A 19,499-nucleotide genomic window follows, 5' to 3' on the forward strand; every position below is an offset into this window, starting at 1 on the left:
CTGCCCACTATAACTTGCCCTCCCAACCCACTCTCCCACCCCTCATCCTCCTCTCTCTCCCATTCTCCACTAAGATCCATTTTCGATTAACTTTATACACAGATCAACTCTATACTAAGTAGAGTTCAACAATTTTTACAAGAAAAAACAAAAACAAAAACAAAACCCTGTTCCGCAATGGTGGAGACAAGGGCTGCTCAAAGTCATTGCATTTTGAAGTCAATTTCATGGCCCCCCCCCCCCCCCCTTTAGAAAAACTTAAGGAAGCACACAAGAATGATACATCTTTTGCAACTCTTTTGCCTTTGCCAAAATAAGATGTTATTTTGAAAGTAAGGAAGGCGACCTAGGACTCAATGGCTGTAGAACCCAAGTGCATGGTCTTCCAGCCCCCACCACTGGTCTTCGTCCTGCTAGCAAGTTGCTTTCTTTGTAATTCCTGTTTTCAGTTTCCTGGAGAAGAGATCTTTTCTCATAAGCCATCTTCATTTTTTTCTGTAAGTAGAGATTTATTTCCAGGAAACAGTGTGTTAGTTGGAGATGGGTATTTTAAAAAAAACATGAAGGTAGATCTAATATTTTCAAATTTGGGGGCCTCTGGCAAGGGTGAAGTGGAAAGGTTGTTTAGTATTTGCTTATCATCTGGCTACAACCAAAAATCCACATATGGAAATGGCATCCAAGAATATGGTCCTATTCGAAGTTGTTCTGTCTTTGCATCATAAATGCTAATCATTGGTCCCTTGGCCAACACACATGCAGCTCGCAGCTCCTCCTCTGGACCTCGGTCTCAGAAGGAGGCTTGGTAAATCTCTGCAGTTTTAATGTTGACAACAATGCCATAAATGATTCATTTTATTCCCAGTCATTTAATTCTGTCACACATAATATCACTAAATGAATATCATCTTCCTGTTTGTCAAATTCACTAAGGACTTAGTCAATGTGTAAGTTTTTGTGACAGCTGCCTGTCATTATTAAAGCCTCCCATGAGGTGCACCTCCAGCCTGACAGAGAAATGGGACAGTGTTCAGAGCCAGGCGACATGTGGACAACGGGCTTGTGTTTTCAGTCCTTAGCTTCCATGAACTCTTGCACCACAGGAGCGCTTGTAGGTCTGCCACATTCTGAGTGGTGGGGAAAGGACTTTATGTACGGAGTTCTTGATCAAGGGGAACTTGGCTTTGGTGTCAGTTCCATCACAATGTGTCAGGCAGGTGGCTCTGTTACCTCTAAAGGCAGGTGGGCTCTGACGAGGTCCCCAGTGACTTGCACATCCGCACTCACCTTCTCTAAACCAGCAGCAGCATCACGGAGGCAGAGGCGGCCTCCCCAGCTGCCAGTGCTATGGAACCCTTATGAATCCACAAACTCCTTCAGTATTTAGACAAGGCCATAAGCAAAATGGAAGTTCTCTCCTCCCTTCAGAGAAAACCTTCTTCTTTGATGACCATTTCTTTCCTTTGGGGTATTACCCACTGAGGTCCTGCATGTAGGACATTTTTTTGCCACAGTGTCTTGGCTTTCCATGCCTGAAATGCTGTCCTGGGCTTTTCAGTCAGACCAGAATGCCTTAACATCTGATTCTGAGGTCAGAGTGTGATTTAAATTGATTGTCATTCTATGAGTCTGCTGTGTGGACTGCTTCTCATATTGGAGCATTCACTCCTTTTATTTATTTATTTATTTATTTATGACAGGCAGAGTGGATAGAGAGAGAGAGACAGAGAGAAAGGTCTTCCTTTTTGCCGTTAGTTCACCCTCCAATGGCCGCTGTGGCCGGCGCATCGCGCTGATCCGAAGCCAGGAGCCAGGTGCCTCCCCTGGTCTCCCATGCCGGTGCAGGGCCCAAGGATTTGGGCCATCCTCCACTGCAGTCCCGGGCCATAGCAGAGAGCTGGCCTGGAAGGGGGGCAACCAGGACTAGAACCTGGTGTGCCGGCGCCGCAGGCGGAGGATTAGCCTATTGAGCCGCGGCGCCGGCCACATTCACTCCTTTTTAATTCTATTATTATTACCAGATTCAGTGTTATTTTTAATAAGCAGATCATCCTTTGTCTTTAGAGTTGTGTATATTCTAAAAATTTCCTTTCCTGCTTGTTGGAAAGTTTTTTTTTTGAAATTATTTATTTATTTATTTGAGAGGCAGAGTTACAGAGAGGGTGAGACAGAGAGAAAGAAATCTTCCATCTGTGTTGGTTCACTCCCCAGATGGCTGCAATGGCTGGAGCCAGGCCAATCCAAAGCCAAGAGCCATGAGCTTTTTTTGGGTTTCTCTCTCGGGTGCAGGGGCCCAAGCATTTGAGCCATCTTCTACTGCTTTCTCAGGTCATCAGCAGTTAGCTGGATTGGAAGTGAAGCAGCTGATACATGAACTGGTACCCATATGGGATATGGGTACTCATGCAGAGGCTTAACCTACTATACTGAAAAAGCATCAACTTTACTTCTTTCATACTCCAAATTTAAGAATTTTACAGACACTCTAAGAATTGTGAAGCTGTAGTAGGTATTTGCTCTAGCAGTTAAAGGTGTTTGTATCATATATTTGAGTGCTAGGGTTTAGGCCCTGGCTGTGGCTCTTGACTCCACCTCCTGCTGATGCAGACAGTGGGAAGCAGCAGTGATGGTTCAAGTAACTGGTTCCTGTCACCCATATGGGATGCCTGTGTTTCATTCCTAGCTTGAACTCCAGCCATTATGGGTGTTTACGTAAATCAGTGGATGGGAAGGATTGTGACTTTGTCTTTTTGCAAGTTAAATAATTTATCCAAGATCAATAACTTATGTTGACTGTGGGTAGTTAGATGAAAATGGAGCTATTTTGACTTTTAAATGTGGTATTCTTGTGTTTATAGAAACACTTGTCACAGAATGAGATGTGGGAAGTGTTAGGAAATGTAGTAAAATGTCAGACATGGCAACATGTGCTGTACTGGGAGGTTTCCAGCTTCAGAAAGAATTTATTTCTGAAAGCTATTTGTAAGTCATTATTTGGAAATCATTGATTTTTTTTATTGTCTTGAAAATATTTCCCAGTGGTGTGCCAAAAATCTATATGTCTTCTACTACAGTGAGATGGTCTTTCTACTCCGCTGTTACTTGCCATTGATTCCAGTCTGTTATTATTTTTAAAAGATTTTATTTATTGATTTGAGAGGTAGAGTTACAGACAGTGAGAGGGAGAGACGGAGAGTAAAGTCTTCCATCTGCTGGTTCACTCCCCAAATGGCCCCAACGTCCGGAGCTGGGCTGATCCAAAGCCAGGAGCCAGGGGCTTCCTCTGGGTTTCCCACACTGCTGCAGGGGCTCAAGTGCCTGAGCCATCTTCTACTGCTTTCTCAGGCCATAGCAGAGAGCTGGATCGGAAGAGGAGCAGCTGGGAATATAACTAGTTTCCATTTGAGATGCGGGTGCTACAGGTGGAGGATTAACCTACTGCACCAATTAGCTGGCCACCTGTTACTAATTTTTTTATTATTATTATTATTTATTTAAAAGAGGGAGGCAGAGACAGGCAGACAGATGGCTCCCATCAGCTGGCTTACTTTCCATTTGCCTACAATGACCAAGGCTGGGCCAGGGCCATCAGTAGGAGTTGGGGACTCAAACCAGGTCTCCCATGTGTTGGCTGGAACTCAACTACTTGATCCATTGCCCAGTATCTTCCAGGGTCTGCACTATAAGGAAGTTGGAATGGGAAGTGGAGCCAGGACTTGTACTTAGTAGGCATCTTAACCCTATGCCAAATACCCAACCCAAGTCTAGTCTATATTAATAACTAACAACAGATAACAGGACCTGTTGCCAGTATAAACCCTATTAGGATATGATGAAGCTTTATGTGAGACAGGATTTTCGATGTGTGTTTTGTGATCCTGAGAGATTGACTAGATTTTCCTTTTGTTGAGGGTTACCCATTCTTTTGAAGAGAACTTCACCACTTTCTTATATGTCTCTCAAAGGAATGAAACTCTCAGTTGAACACTGTCATTACTTGTACTTTTTGTTTTTTAAAGTTAGAGCATTGAGCTACCTAGCACCTTTGTTATTTTTGTGTACTTTCCTTTTCGAGTCTTCCACTAAAGTTCAAACTCTCAGCTTCTACATGTGTAAAGAACCAAGAGAGAGCAGGGTGTTATTTTTTATTTATTTTTTTGACAGGCAGAGTGAATAGTGAGAGAGAGAGACAGAGAGAAAGGTCTTCCTTTGCCGTTGGTTCACCCTCCAATGGCTGCCGTGGCCAGCGCGCTACGGCCGGCGCACCGGGCTGATCCGAAGGCAGGTCTCCCATGGGGTGCAGGGCCCAAGCACTTGGGCCATCCTCCACTGCACTCTGGCCACAGCAGAGAGCTGGCCTGGAAGAGGGGCAACCGGGATAGAATCCGACGCCCTGACCGGGACTAGAACCAGGTGTGCCGGCGCCGCAAGGCGGAGGATTAGCCTGTTGAGCCGTGGTGCCGGCTTTTTTTTTTTTTTTTTTTTTTTTTAAAGATTTACTGGGGCCGGTGCTGTGGCGTAGAAGGTAGAGCCTCTGCTGGTAGTGCCAGCATCCCGTAGTGGGTGCCAGTTCAGGTCCCCGCTGCTCCACTTTTGATCTAGCTTTCTGTCAGTGGCCTGGGAAAGCAGTAGAAGATGGCCCAAGATTTTGGGCCCCTGCACCCACGTGGGAGCCCCAGTCTCTGAGCTTCCATTATAGCTCCATGCTATTGTACCTGGAAATGTAGAAGATGATGGCTCAAATGCCTGGGCTCTTACCATTCACATGGAAGACCTAGGTGTAGTACCAGGCTTGTGGCTTTTGTCTGGCCCAGCACTGCCAGTGGCAGTCACCTGGAAGTGAACCAATAGACTGAAAATCTCTCTCTCTCTCTCTTTTTTTTTTTTTTTTTTTGACAGGCAGAGTGGATAGTGAGAGAGAGAGAGAGAAAGGTCTTCCTTTTTGCCGTTGGTTCACCCTCCAATGGCCGCTGAGGCCGGCGCATCTCGCTAATCCGAAGCCAGGAGCCAGGTGCCTCCCCTGGTCTCCCATGCAGGTGCAGGGCCCAAGGACTTGGGCCATCCTCCACTGCAGTCCCAGAGAGCTGGCCTGGAAGAGGGGCAACTGGGATAGAATCCGGCGCCTCAACCAGGACTAGAACCCGGTGTGCCGGCGCCGCAAGGCGGAGGATTAGCCTGTTAAGCCACGGCGCTGGCCTGAAAATCTCTTGATATCTCTCTCTCTCTTCTTCTCTGTCTCCCTGCCTTTCAAATAAATAAATAATAATAATAAATAATAATGATAAGAAGCTGAAACCACTGTCAGAAGACCATGAAGATTGACCTTTATTTATCTGACAGGGCTCCTCTTTGGCCCCCGGCATAGCGGCCATTTAGGAAGTGAACCAGTGGGTGGAAGATACTTCCCCCACCCCCTTCTCTCTCTCTGTCTCTCTCTCTGCCTTTCAAATAAATGTTTATTATTATTATTACTACTACTACTACTATTTTTCCTGTCAGATGAATACATATCCCATAATTTCTTTATCCAGTCTTCTGATGATGGGCGTTTAGGTTGATTCCATGTCTTAGCTATTGTGAATTGAGCTGCAATAAACATTGAGATGCAGACAGCTCTTTTATTTGCCAATTTAATTTCATTTGGGTAAATTCCAAGGAGTGGAGTGGCTGGGTCATGTATTAGGGCTATATTCAGGTTTCTGAGGAATCTCCAAACTGTCTTCCATAATGGCTTTACCAGTTTGCATTCCCACCAACAGTGGATTAGTGTGCCTTTTCCCCACATCCTCACCAACATCTGCTGTTAGTTGATTTCTGTATTTAAGCCATTCTAACTGGGATGAGGTGAAACCTCATTGTGTTTTTGATTTGCATTCCCTGATGACACTCTAGTTTGGAATGCAGGCATCCCAGTCTGTGATTTACCTTACTACTCCACAATGCCTGCCATTATTTCCAGTTTTAGACTTCTTTGTTGGACAGTAAGCATTAATCAGAAGTATTAAATGTTTTTAACTTTTAATTTTTCAGTACAACAAATATATTACAAATAATCCCTCTGTGCTACTCATTCTTAGCCCTAAAAAGGGAACTTTGTTATATTAATTTCATCATGTCCTTCTATTCCCTGTCTTACTGTTTCTTTCAGAACCACTAGAGAATAAAATGCAAATATATAGTCCCCCCCCTTTTTTTTTCTCTCTTTTTAAATTTTATTTAATGAACATAAATTTCCAAAGTACAGCTTATGGATTACAATAGCTTCTCCCCCCCATAACTTCCCTCCCACCCACAACACTCCCCTCTCCCACCCCCTCTCCTTTTCCATTCACATCAAGATTAATTTTCAATTATCTTTAAATACAGAAGATCAATTTAGCATATATTAAGTAAAGATTTCAACAGCTTGCACCCACACAGAAAAACAAAGTGTAAAATACTCTATTTGAGTACATTAATTAATGAGCATTAATTAAACACCTACGAATAATTGTGTATTAATTACAGAGTTCATCCAATAGTTTTAAGTAGAACATAAAAAATACTAAAAGGGTAAAGTATTAAGTTCTTTTTTTTGTTTGTTATATAGTTATTATTTTTTTATTTAATAAATGTGAATTTACAAAGTGCAACTTTTGTATTGTTGTGGCTCCCCCCCCCAACCTCCCTCCCTCCTGTGGCCCTCCCCTCTCCCTCTCCCATCCCGCCCTTCATCGAGTTTCATTTTCAATTACCTTCATATACTGAAGATCAACTTAGTATATGCTAAGCAAGGATTTCAACAGGCTGCACTCACAACCGCACAAGGTATAGGGTATTGTTCGACTAGTAGTGTTTTTAAGTTTCATGGTAAAACACATTAAGGACAGAGATCCTACATGGGGAGCATGTACCCAGTGACTCCTGTTGTTGATTTAACAATTGGCACTCTTATTTATGACGTCAGCAATCACCCGAGACTCTTGTTATGAGCTGTCTAGGCTATGGAAGTCCCTTGAGTTCACCGACTCTGAACTTGTTTAGTCAAGGCCGTGTCACAGTGGAGGTTCCTTCCTCCCTTCAGAGAAAGGCGCCTCTCTCCTTGATGGCCTGTTCCTTCTGCTGGGGTCTTGTTCACCAGGATCTTTCATTTAGATTGTTTTTTGCCACCATGTCATGGCTTTCCATGCCTGTGAGACTCTCATGGACCTTTTAGCCAGATCCAAATGTCCCAAGGGTTGATTCTGAGGCAAGAGTGCTGTTTTGGGCATTTACCATTCTATGAGTCCGATGTGTGTCCTGCTTCCCCCACAGGATCATTCTCTCCCTTTTAATTCTATCCTTCATTATTTGCTTACACTGGTCTATTTGTGAAATCTCTTCGACACATACCCTATCTTTTTGATCGGTTGTGTATTTATACTTATCACTTTACTAAGTGCGCTGGCATTGGTACCTGCCTCCTTGGTAAGATTGATTTGAAATCCCCTGGCACATTTCTAGTTCCACCATTGGAGGTAAGTCCGAGTGAGCATGTGCCAACCTATATATCTCCTCCCTCTCTTATTCCCACTCATATGTTTAACAGAGATCACTTTTCTGTTAATTTTAAACGCCTAAGAATGATTGTGCATTGATTACAGAGTTCAACCAGTGGTCTTCTGTAGAACAAACAGAGCAGCAACCACAACAACAAAAATACTAAAAGGAATAAAATAGTAAGTTGTTCCTCAACAGTCTAGACAAGGGCTGATCCTGTCATTGTCTCCCATAGTGTCCATTTCACTTCAATGGGTATCATTTTAGATGCTCTTTTAGTTGCCATCGATCAGAGAGAACATATGATATTTGTCCCTTTTGGACTGGCTTATTTCACTCAGCATGATGTTTTCCAGCTTCCTCCATTTTGTTGTAAATGCCCGGATTTCATTGTTTTTAAGGGAAATTTTCTACACAATTACATTACAGCCATCAAAATAAATAATACTATTACAGACTATTATCTAACCTGATCATATTAAATTTTATTCATTCCTTTTTTTTTCCATAGAAAATGGGGAAACATTTTTTGTGGTTTAGGGTCTAATTGAAGATCTGATTATATCTAGTTGTTCTACTTAGTATTTCCATCTTGATGCTTTTTCATTCTTTGTCTTCTACGATGTTGACTTCTCTGAAAATCTTACTGTTTTAGGTTCTCTGAGGCAGCACCTTGTGTCTTTTTGAAGTCTTACTAATGAATTTTATACCCATGTGCTTGTTTAAATCTTAATATAAGGTCTGGCATTATGGCATAATGGATTAAAGTGCTGCTCGCAATGCTGCCATCCCATATTGGAGAGCTAGTTCAAGTTCTGACTGTTCCAATTCCAATTCTAATTTGCTTCCAAAATAGCAGTAAATGGTGTAAGTAGTTGGTTTCTTGGCATCCACATGTGAGACCTAGATAGAGTTATTGGCTCCTGGCTTTAGCCTGGCTCAGTCCAGGCTGTTGCTGTCATTTGGGGAGTGAACCAGTAGAAAGAAGATTGAATTATCTCTTTCCCCCACCCCCTGTCACTCTGCCTGTCAGATAAATAAAAGTCAATCTTCATGGTCTTCTGACGTGGTGTTTTGGTTTTTTCCTCTTAGGGAACAATTCTGTTATTTATTTTTTTTGAAAGAGTGACAGAAAGTGAGTCAGTGAGAGAGAGAGGGAGATAGAGTGAACTTCTATCTGCAGGTTCACTTCCCAAGTGCCTACATCAGCTACAAATGGGCCTTGCTGAGGGCAGGAGCCAGGAACTCTGTCTGGGTTTTCTTCATGGATGGCAGGAACCCAAGTACTTGGGGACATCACTGCTGCCTCCAGAGACACATTAGCAAGAAACTGGATCAGAAGAAGAGTGAGACATTTTTTTTTTTTAAGATTTATTTATTTATTTGAAAGTTAGAGTTACACAGAGAGAGGAGAGGCACAGAGAGAGAGGTGTCTTTCATCCGTTGATTCACTCCGCAATTGGCCGCAATGGCCGGAGCTGCGCTGATCCAAAGTCAGGAGCCAGGAGCTTCTTCCTGATCTCCCGTGCGGGTGCAGGGGCCTAAGCACTTGGGCCATCTTCTACTGGTTTCCTAGGCCATAGCAGAGAGCTGGATGGGAAGTGGAGCAGCTGGGACTTGAACCGGCTTCAGGCTAGGGTGTTAACCCACTGTGCCACAGGTGCCAGCCCCAGTAAGTGAGACCTATTTTTGAAAGATTTATTTATTTGAAAGTTAGAGAAAGAGAAAGAGAGAAGTTTTCCATCCGATGGTTCACTCCCTATTTGGCTGCAACAGCCAGAGCTGTGCTGATCTGAAGCCAGGAGCCAGGAGCTTCTTCTGGGTCTTCCACATGGGTGCAGGTGCCCACCTCTACTGCTTTCCCAGGCCACAGCAGAGAGCTGGCTCGGAAGTGGCACAACCAGGTCTAGAACTGGTGCCCATATAGGGTGCTGGTGCTTCAGGCCAGGGGGTTAACTCGCTGTGCCACAGCGCCAGCCCCCCAGTAAGTGAGACTTAAGCCAAGCACTCCAGTGTGGCATACAGGTATCCCAAGTAGCCGCTTAAGCTGCTGTGCCACAATGCCCACCCTGGGAGCTCTTTAGTTTCAGGATTGCTTGCTGTCTAGGGAGACTTGGAATTTTATTTGTTTAATTATTTACTCACTTATTAAAAGAGGAATGGATCACCCCCCCCCCCCTTTTAAAAGATATATTTATTTGGGGCCGGTGCTGTGGCGTAGCAGGTAAAGCCACTGCCTGCAGTGCCAGCACTCCATGTGGGTGCTGGTTCCAGTCTTGGTTGTTCCACTTCCAATCCAGCTCTCTGCTATGGCCTGGTAAAGCAGTGGAGGATGGTGCACATCCTTGGGCCCCTGCACTTTAACAAGGAGCTGGATTGGAAGTGGTGCAACTGGGTGGGATGCCATGTGGGATGCCAGCATCATAGGTGGCAGCTTTACCTGCTATTCGCCGCCAATCTTATGAATTGGAATTTTTGGTTGATTTTTGGTAGTAGTCTTTTCTTGTGGAATGAAGGTCCACTAGCTGTTTTATTCTGGGTTCTTACCTCCATCTGAGGTAAGAATTCATAGCCAAGCCAAATTTAAAGTGCAAAAGTAGGAGGAGCAGGAATTATTTATTTATTTAGAGAGTACATGTTCAGTTGTATGCTATGAAGGAGAATCTGTATCATGAGGTGAGAAATGCCCATGATGGGAGAGAAATGCCCTCCAGTTTGGTCATTCCCTTTACTCTTAATTTTGTAAGGAGTGGAACCTTTATTGAATATACAGAAAGTGGAGTTTGGGCTGGGTTCAATGCTCTTGATGTCCTCTGGAAATGTTTTTCATAGCATATATGTGCTTGTCAGGGCACCTTCTTCATGATGAAGGAGACTTGAGTGTATAATGGGAAAGTGGATGTGCTGCATTGGCATGCAAGGGAGTGGAGTTCAGGATACAAGTCTGTGGGATAGAAACTGTGAGGAATTCCCCAGCTTCTTTGCTGACTGACTCCTGTCTATCCCACAGCATTGTCTTTATTTTATCTCTCAACTCCTACGTACGATTCTAAAGAATAGGAAGAATTTGTACCAAATCTTCATCAACTTATCTGGAATCTCTTTGGAAAAATTATACAATGCATTAAGTATATCTTTTCAGGTGATCAAAGGTAGTAATCTTTTAAAACCTTCAGTCACTCTACTGGTTAATTGTATTTTTTTCTCACTTCCTTTTAAGTCCTCAATAACATCTTTATTAAAGGCAGTAATGTTTCTAATAACCATTTCTTCAGTGCTCATAAAGCTTAAATTAATCATCTACAAGTCCTGTCAGCTTCTCCCCACTGCCTGATTCCAAGCAATTCCTGCATTTTTCAGTTTTGTTGTAGGATCACTCCATTCCTGGTAACAAATTGCCAGCAGTTATCTGAAAAAGTATATTGCTTATTATAGCATAACAAATTATTCTAAACTTCAGTGGTTTAAAACTTTGATAGACAACTTACTGTCTCATAGTTTCTATAAGTCAGTAATTTGGTTTTAGTGAGTATTTCTAGCTCAGAAGTTTCTAACCAGGTTGTGTTCAAAATGTTGGCTCAGCTCTACTAAAGCATCTCCAAGGTGACATACTCATGTGGTTAGTTGGTGCTTGGTGAGTTTCTTATTGTATAAGCCTTTCTATTCCTAGTGTTGCTTGAGTGCTTGACATGGCACCTAACTTTTTCCAAAGGAAATAACTTCAGAGAGAGCAAGGCAAAGTCTGCAATATTTTTAAAAAGCTACATGGTATCAATTTTTTGATTGAGTGCTTTTTTATGAATATTTTTATTTTGTGGTAAAAGATATGTAGCATTTGGCATTTTAACCACTTTTATGGCATGCTGTCTTTTTTTGTGAAGTTTTATTGGTTGTATAGGTCAGCCTCGACTCCCCCTTCCATCTCCTCCCCTCCCATCTTCTTCTCGATTTTCCTACACAGGTCTTGGCAACTGTTGATGAATCTAACCTAAAATAGTGGTTAACGAAAGGTAAATTTCTATCATTCTTTCTACATCTATTAGTTGGCATTTTCTAAGTAAAAGATTCCTTCCTTACGTCCTCAACAATGGGGAAGGGAAAAGAGTCTACAGTGGAAGTAATAGATGGGTATATATCCTTTGAATTTAATGCTAATGATTTTATTTAGGAGAAGGAGTTTCAGTTTAGTGATAGAGACAGAAGGCATTTAATATTGGTAAATAAATAAGGTGGATATGAGGCGGGTAGATAATGAGAGTACTTAACTCTTCATAATTTGATATATGAAGAATAGAATACTGTGTCTTCCTTTATTTTGGTGTAGGAAGAAAAAAAGAAGCATGTAGACTGAGAACGTGCATTTAACCTAGCAGTTACAATCCTTGTATTCCACAGCAGAGTGCCCAGTTTGAGTCTCAGCTCTGGCTCCCCTGATTCCAGACCCTGGAAGGCAGCGTCAATTTGATAACTCGAGTCTTTTGGTTTCTGCCACCTAAATGGGAGATCTGGACTGTGATATTGGCCCTTATCTCTGGTCCCAGCTGTTTTGGGCATTTAGGGAGTAAATCAGCAGATGGGCGCTCTGTGTATCTCTGGGTCATTGCCTAACAACTAAAAAAAAATAATGTTTTTAAAGCATTTAGACGAATAACTATGTCACCTACATAATGGAGGAGAGAAGTAGGTGTGGGTAAACAAATTGGTTATAAGGATAGGGAGGCAAATAAGTTGTTTTCAAAAGTGTATAAAATAGTGAGATTGCACTTGAATAATAGATGTAGTGAAGTATGGAGAAAGTACATATAGATCAGGGTAAAAATTGGAGTGAAAGCCTAAAGAACTTGGTGAGGTCTTAAAAAAACAAGTACAGTAAGATTATGAATCAACTGCAAGATTACAGAAAAAAATAGATTGTTGTGATTTAGTATTTCATTGGGAATATTTCAGGCTTTGGGAGCATCCAGATAGGGAGATAGTTCCCCATGGCTGTTTTGTATTTACCCATATCTTCTAAGTAGAGGTCCTGAATGCCTTCGTTCTAGATTATCTTTTCAACGTTGTTTGTATAGCATACAGCCCAGGAAAATGGAAGTGATATCATTCAGAGCAAAGGGCATCTTTACTCACAGCCATGGAAGACACAGAGATGATACCTCCTGTAATAATTAGGCATGCTTGTTGTACAGAGTTGGGTTCCTTGAGTTCAAGGTTCCTTCCCTGTTAATGCAGCCCATTTTGTATTTAAGTGTCTTTTGGCCCTCCTCAGGTCACCCTGACAGTATTGGGGATTGGGGAGCCAGTGCAAATGCCAACATTCTGGCTACTGCTGTTAATGGTGAGTAGTAAAATCTTTTGTATCCAACGGAGGAGTCTGTGTCTACTTTTTAGTATCAATGAATCGCGATACTAGCTTGTAAGGGCCATATGATCTTAGGCATTTCATAATCTTTGACAACAAAGTTGTAGTCATAGGCATACTGAAGGAGCATCTAAGTGAAAACCATTGGAATTTAAGATGTTTAGGGACTGTGAACATTGTCTATTGGATCATAATTATGCAACCAGCTCACCTACTCTTTTGGTACAGGGGTGTAGGGATACTAAAGTTGAAGATCTTACCAAGATGACATGGAGTAGAATCACCTACAGAAAAATACAAGACAGATAAACACTGGACACAAAGAGGTATCTCTTAGTAAATGACAGAGCCAGGATTGGCAACTTTTCCTGACTCCAAAGTCTATGCATCTTTCTCATATGTGTTTCTGCCTTTTACTTGGAGGTTATATTTTGAAAGTTAAACTGGATGTATTAGAAATTAATTTTTTCCTTTTTTGATGTTATTACTAATAATGTCATTTCCACATATTCTAAAAAAAAAGTTAATAAAAAATTATCACTGCTCTATTCCAGTAAGTTCTTATTTAGACTGAGTCGTATTTCAGAGGAAAAACTTTATTCATTTATTTATTTGAGAGACAATAACAGGTGGAGAGAGCTCCCCTTCCACTGATTCAATCCTAAGGTGTCCACAGTGGCTAGGGCTTGGGAGCTGAGAACTCAAACGAGGTCTCCTACATGGATGGCCTGGACCAAACTACTTGAGCCATCCCTGCTACCTCTTTGGTTCTTCATTGGGAGGAAGCTTGAGTCAAGAGCTCAGAGCCAGATTTTGAACCCAGATACTCTGATATGGGACATAGGCTTCTTAACTAATGTCTTAACCATTAGGCCTAGTGTTATTGGAAATGCAAATGGGAGAAGAAATTTTTAAGAGCTCAGATTTTAGAAGGGTAGATACCTTATTAAAAGAAACAAAAAGTAATAATTACAAGATGATGTGACTTACCTTTTTGAAATTTTACTTGCATTCAGATATTGAAGGCAAACATTAATATATGAATCAAATGGTGTGTTGAAATGAAATTTTATGACACTTTGAATTGGCTGAAGATTTAACTTCTGTCTTTAATAGAGGTATCTTCCACAACTTTTTTTTAATATTGAGATTAGTCATAATATAAATACTCACATATCTAAATTCAGTTGGGTATTCCAGCTATCTAATTATAGTATTGTGGAGATTAGCTGAACATAATAATCAGTTGTTTTCTATTAATAAATTCAGTACTTAGTTATCTATGATGATAAAGTGTTTTTTTTTTTTTTTTTTTTTTTTTGGACAAAGACAGTGAGAGAGACAGAGAGAAAGGTCTTCCTTCCATTGGTTCACTCCCCAAATGGCCGCTATGGCCAGAACTGTGCCGATCTGAAGCCAGGAACCAGGTGTTTCTTCCTGATCTCCCATGCGGATGCAGGGACCCAAGCACTTGGGCCATCCTCCACTGCCCTCCTGGGCCACAGCAGAGAGCTGGACTGGAAGAGGAGCAGCCATGACTAGAACCCGATGCCCATATGGGATGCCGGCACTGCAGGCGGAGGATTAACCAAGGAAGCCATGGCACCCTTTCTAGTCCTGACTGCTCCTCTTCCAATCCAGCTCTCTGCTGTGCCCTGGGTCAGCAGGAGAAGATGGCCCAAGTCCTTGGGCCCCTGCACTCACGTAGGAGACCAGGAGGAAGCATCTGGCTCCTGGCTTTGGATTGGCACAGCTCTGGCTGTTGCAGCTATTTGGGGAAATGAACCAATGGACGAAGGATCTTTCTGTCTCTTTCTCTTACTGTCTATAACTCAACCTCTCAAGTAAATAAAAAAATAGCCATAATGTAATTATCTTAGGAAATTTAATATGAATATGATATTACTGTCCAATATATGGTGCATATTCATGTAATCCTCAATTGTCCCAACAATGTCGTAATTTATAATTGGTTTTAAAAGTTATTTATCAGGATTCAAACAATATCAAATGTTGCAGCTATTGTTTATGTCTCCTTTAAAGTCCTCAGGCTATTTTACCTTTCCTGACATTGACATTTTTTGAATAGACCAGACAAGCTGTTTTGCAGGATGTCATTGAACTGAGATTTCTCTGATTTATTTCATGTTAAGCTTAGCTGTTAAAAATACTACATAGGTGATATTCTGATCTTAGTGCGTCATGTCAAAGGGTACATGATAGTATTTTAAAAACATTTTATTCATTTTCATTTTATTTGACATGCAGAGGGAGAGAAAAAATTGCTGACTCCTGGTTCTCTTCCCAAATGCAACATCCAGGTCTGGACCAGGCCAAAACCAGGAGCTTGGAACTACACGTGGGTGACAGGAACCCAGGCCCTTGAACTGCTGTCTCCTGGGATATGCATTAGCAGGAAGCTAGAATCAGAAACAGAGCCAGGAGTTAAATCCACATACTTTGATATGTGTGGATTCAGGCTTCTCAAGTAACTTCTTTACTGCTAGGCCAACCACTGGTCCCTGGGGGAACATCAGTTGCTTTTATGACAGTTATTAACATTTTGTTTGTTGGGGTGGACATTTACTGTAGCAGTGATGACACGACTTTAGATTCCTGTGTGCCATATCAGAGTGCCTGGTTCAAGTCCTGGCTTCTTCACTTCTGATCTTTTTGCTGATGTGCACCTTATGATGTAGCGCTCGATGGATTAAACATTTGGATTCCTGCCACTCATATGGGAGGCCTGGATTGGATTCCAGGCTCCTACCTTGGCCCTGGCCCAGCCCTGGTTGTTACAGATGTTTGGGAGTGAACCAGCAAATGAAAGATCTCTCTCCTTCTTTCCCTCTTGCATTTCAAATATAATGGAAATAAATAAGTAAAAGAGTCAGTGAAAACTTTTAAAACTGTACTTCAGACTCAAATTATTATTTGAGTTTATATTCTTCCTTTAAACTTTCAAGTGAATCAGTTATGAACTCATTCAGTAATAACCTCAAACAATAAAAGGTTGATATAAAATGAACATATATAATCAGAATTCTTTATGTACACAACAACAAAAATATAATAGATGAGTAAAACCACATTTAAAATAGTAAGAAAACATGATGGCAATAATGTAGTTTCTCAGTATCTCTGATTCCTCATGTAAAAACAAAGCCACTAGATAACAAAACCAAAGATCATGGAATAACACAACAAAACCAGATGTCTCAAAGTTTAGCTGTGAACTCCAAATACAAGCAGATGAGAAAGAAAGAGATTCAAGACCTCTTAAAATTTGTGAGAGAAGGACCAATCAGAAAACCCACCAAACCAATATCCACTGGAAAGCACTAAGGGGCAATTTGAGAAAAATCTGAAAAATGGAGTTGTATTCTTGTCCAAGACCTGATTAAATGCAAGTGGCTCATCTAAGGATTGATAGGACCCCTCAAAGGAGCTGTCCAGTAACCCATTCTAGGATAGGAATCCATTCCATTTAGGAATAATTTCTGAATGCCACCCCCCACTAAAAGAAACCGATGTTCGTTGAAGAATTTATAACTTCCAACACGATAGCAGGTAAAGAGAATATATATAATATATATAATATAGCAGGAAATCTAGAATATTTTGTTTCACCTGATATTTAAGAGATTCTTACGAACTTGGAAAAATTTCCAAAGAACCTAGGAGTCAACTTGACAGGCTCCCATTGGCCAGATTTGCAACAATGTTAATATGAAAATGAATGATAGGCACTAATTTCATATCACAGTGACTTAAACAAACACTCTTGTTTAGTTGATAATTGATAAACTGGTCAATAAGTGGAAGTGTGGATACATAGATGGAGCTCTTGAAAACTCTGCGTGCCAAGAGATAAATATGGATGCATGGATAGAAAGATCACATTAGTACTACTATATATATATATATAGATATATAGACTACATATATATATCTATATATAAACAGAGTTAGAGAGACAGAGAGAAAGGTCTTCCTTCCGTTGGTTCACCCCCAAATGGCTGCTGCGCCGATCCGAAGCCAGGAGCCAGGTGCTTCCTCCTGGTCTCCCATGCGGGTGCAGGGGCCCAAGCACTCGGGCCATCCTCCACTGCCCTTCTGGGCCACAGCAGAGAGCTGGACTGAAAGAAGAACAACCAGGACTAGAACCTGGCGCCCATATGGGATGCCGGCGCTGCAGGCAGAGGATTAACCAAGTGAGCCACGGCACTGGCCCCTAGTACTACTATATTGATAAGTGACTCAGGCAAAGATCCTGAATTCAAACACTGGATCAAGGGTGGGCATTTGGCATAGCAATTACGATGCTGCTTGGGATGCCTACATCCTTTACTGGAGTGCCCAAGTTCATGTTCCAGCTCTGCTTTTTTTTTGTTTGTTTGTTTTTAAGATTTATTTTATTTATTTGAAAGAGTTACAGAGAGAGGTAGAGACAGAGAGAGAGGACTTCGATTCTCTGATTCACTCCCCAGATGGCAGCAATGGCTGGAGCTGCGCCGATCTGAAACCAGGAGCCAGGAGCTTCTTCCAGATCTCCCACGTGGGTGCAGGGGCCCAAAGACTTAGCCCATCTTCCACTGTTTCCCGGGCCATAGCAGAGACCAACTCTGCTTCTAATTCCAGCTCTCTGCTAATGCAGACAGACCCTGGAAGCAGCAGAGATATCTTATGTACTGGGTCCCTGCCATATATGTGGGAAACCTAGAATGATTTCCAGCCTCCTGGCTTTATCTTGGCTCAGTCTTGGCTCTTGTGAGTATTTGGGGAGTAAACCAGCAGATTAAAGATTTCTGTCTCTCTGCCTTTCAAATAAAAATACATAAATAAAAATTTTAAAAAAAGGACTCTGGCAGAAACAAGCCTAACTTAGATGTTTATTTATGGTTACTGAAGGGATGAATGAAGAAAAAGCATATGGTATTGAGACAGAATAAAATACAAGAAAGTTAAGCTAGCTCTCCAACCTCTTCCGTATAGTTTGTTCGTTTCATTTCTCTTTTGATAATAATAATGACATGGGCCCTAAGGTTTTCTGTCTAGTGTGTTTTTTTCCCTTTACCTTTTTTTACTGTAATAAAATTCATGAAATTTGCTATCTTAACCATTTTAAGCATACACTTCAGTGACATTCAGTATATTCACCACTGTCCATCCTTCCATCTCTGTTATTCGTTTAGCCATGCAAAACTGAAACTGTATCTTCATTAAAGAGTTAACTCCCCATTTTTCTCTTCCTAAAACTCTTTGAAACTACTATCTACTTTTTGTCTCTATATTTGGTTACTCTTATACCTCATATTAGTGGAATCATACAATATTTGTCTTTTTGTTCATAATTGTTTCAGTTGCTCCACATTCTTCCAACACTTATTTTGTTATTTTTTCTGTAGTGGTTTGTACCTTTATTATGATAAGTTATTTGGTTTTTAGCCTTTTCTTTCTCTACTTGGGAATATGATTATTGTCAATTTTTTTTTAAAGATTTTATTTATTTATTTGAGAGGTAGAGTTAAAGAGAGGGTGAGACAGAGACAAAGGTCTTCCATCCATTTGTTCACTCCCTAAAGGCCACAAGAGTTGGAGCTAGGCTGGTCTGAAGTCAGGAGCTAGGAGCTTCTTCTGGGTCTCCCATGCGGGTGCAGGGGTCCAAGCACTTGGACAATCTTCTACGGCTTTCCCAGGCCATAGCAGAGAGCAGGATTAGAAAAGGAGCAGCCAAAACTAGAATCGGTGCCTATATGGGATGCTGGCACCAAAGGTAGAGGCTTTAGCCCACTACCCCACAGCCTGGGCCCCTATTGTCAGATTTTGTGTACTGTTTATTGTCTGATAGATGAGAGGAAATGGTGAGAGTAGTATATTCAAATGCATATTGTAAAAGTATGAGTTGTAGACAGTGCTACTGAATAAAATGTTTTTGCCCTTATGTTCTATGTGTTGTGCAATATAGAAGCCATTAGCCATATGTGCCTATTGAACACTTGAAATGTGTCTAGTATAAACCCAAGTAGTGAATTTTTCATTAAGTTAAAAGTTAATCACACATGACAAATAGCTAACGAGCTTGACAGTACGGGTATTGAAAAGGAAGTCCTCATTGTTCATATTTAAAGATATTTTTAATAAATACTAGAGATAATTTATGGTTAATTATAAAATATTTTATTCCACTTTTAATTTTCTTTAACCATCTATTTCATTAAGTACATTTCTCTTAAATATGGAAAGTGAATGAAGACTGCTAAGTTTTGGATCAACTGTTAGATGTTAGATTTTATAGCAAAGACTTTCTACTAAGTCTTTTAGTTAACAGCCTGGAAAGCTTCTGTGATGAAAAATTATGAATATAATAGTTCATTCTTAATTGATCAATTCTTGGTGGAATTTACTCAGAAAGAGGATAGTCCCCTTAAATGATTATGTGATAAAATCACTCAGTTGATGTTTTTGCTGACTAAATTCTTCTTAGAACTATTTTTTTAGCCTTTGCTATCACATATAGCTATAGTTAATTTTAAAAAATCGATGTAATAAAGTTAGGTGTAGTTTATAAAATTGAGAACTGGTAGTTTAGGTTAGGGTAAATGGATTAAACAAACATGTA

At 41.0% G+C, this 19,499-nt stretch overlaps 1 protein-coding gene and 1 pseudogene across 20 annotated transcripts in view; one reads left to right on the forward strand and one right to left on the reverse strand.

Annotated features, from left to right (window-relative positions):
• Nucleotides 1-19,499, forward strand: part of MLLT10 (MLLT10 histone lysine methyltransferase DOT1L cofactor) — a 230,032-nt gene that overhangs the window by 103,118 nt on the left and 107,415 nt on the right. The window contains exons 1-2 of one of the 20 annotated variants that reach the window (XM_062210568.1): nucleotides 11,512-11,528; nucleotides 12,785-12,853. The exons of the other annotated variants lie outside the window; for them this stretch is intronic. Coding sequence (XP_062066552.1) covers nucleotides 12,824-12,853 — 30 coding nt within the window. The 5' untranslated portion in view covers nucleotides 11,512-11,528; nucleotides 12,785-12,823. Of the gene's footprint in view, nucleotides 1-11,511; nucleotides 11,529-12,784; nucleotides 12,854-19,499 lie in introns of those variants that run through there. 20 annotated transcript variants of the gene reach the window in all.
• LOC133773775 (protein N-terminal asparagine amidohydrolase-like) lies at nucleotides 446-1,580 on the reverse strand (annotated as a pseudogene).

This window comes from Lepus europaeus, chromosome 14, assembly GCF_033115175.1.
Source record: "Lepus europaeus isolate LE1 chromosome 14, mLepTim1.pri, whole genome shotgun sequence".
Lineage (NCBI taxonomy): Eukaryota > Metazoa > Chordata > Mammalia > Lagomorpha > Leporidae > Lepus > Lepus europaeus.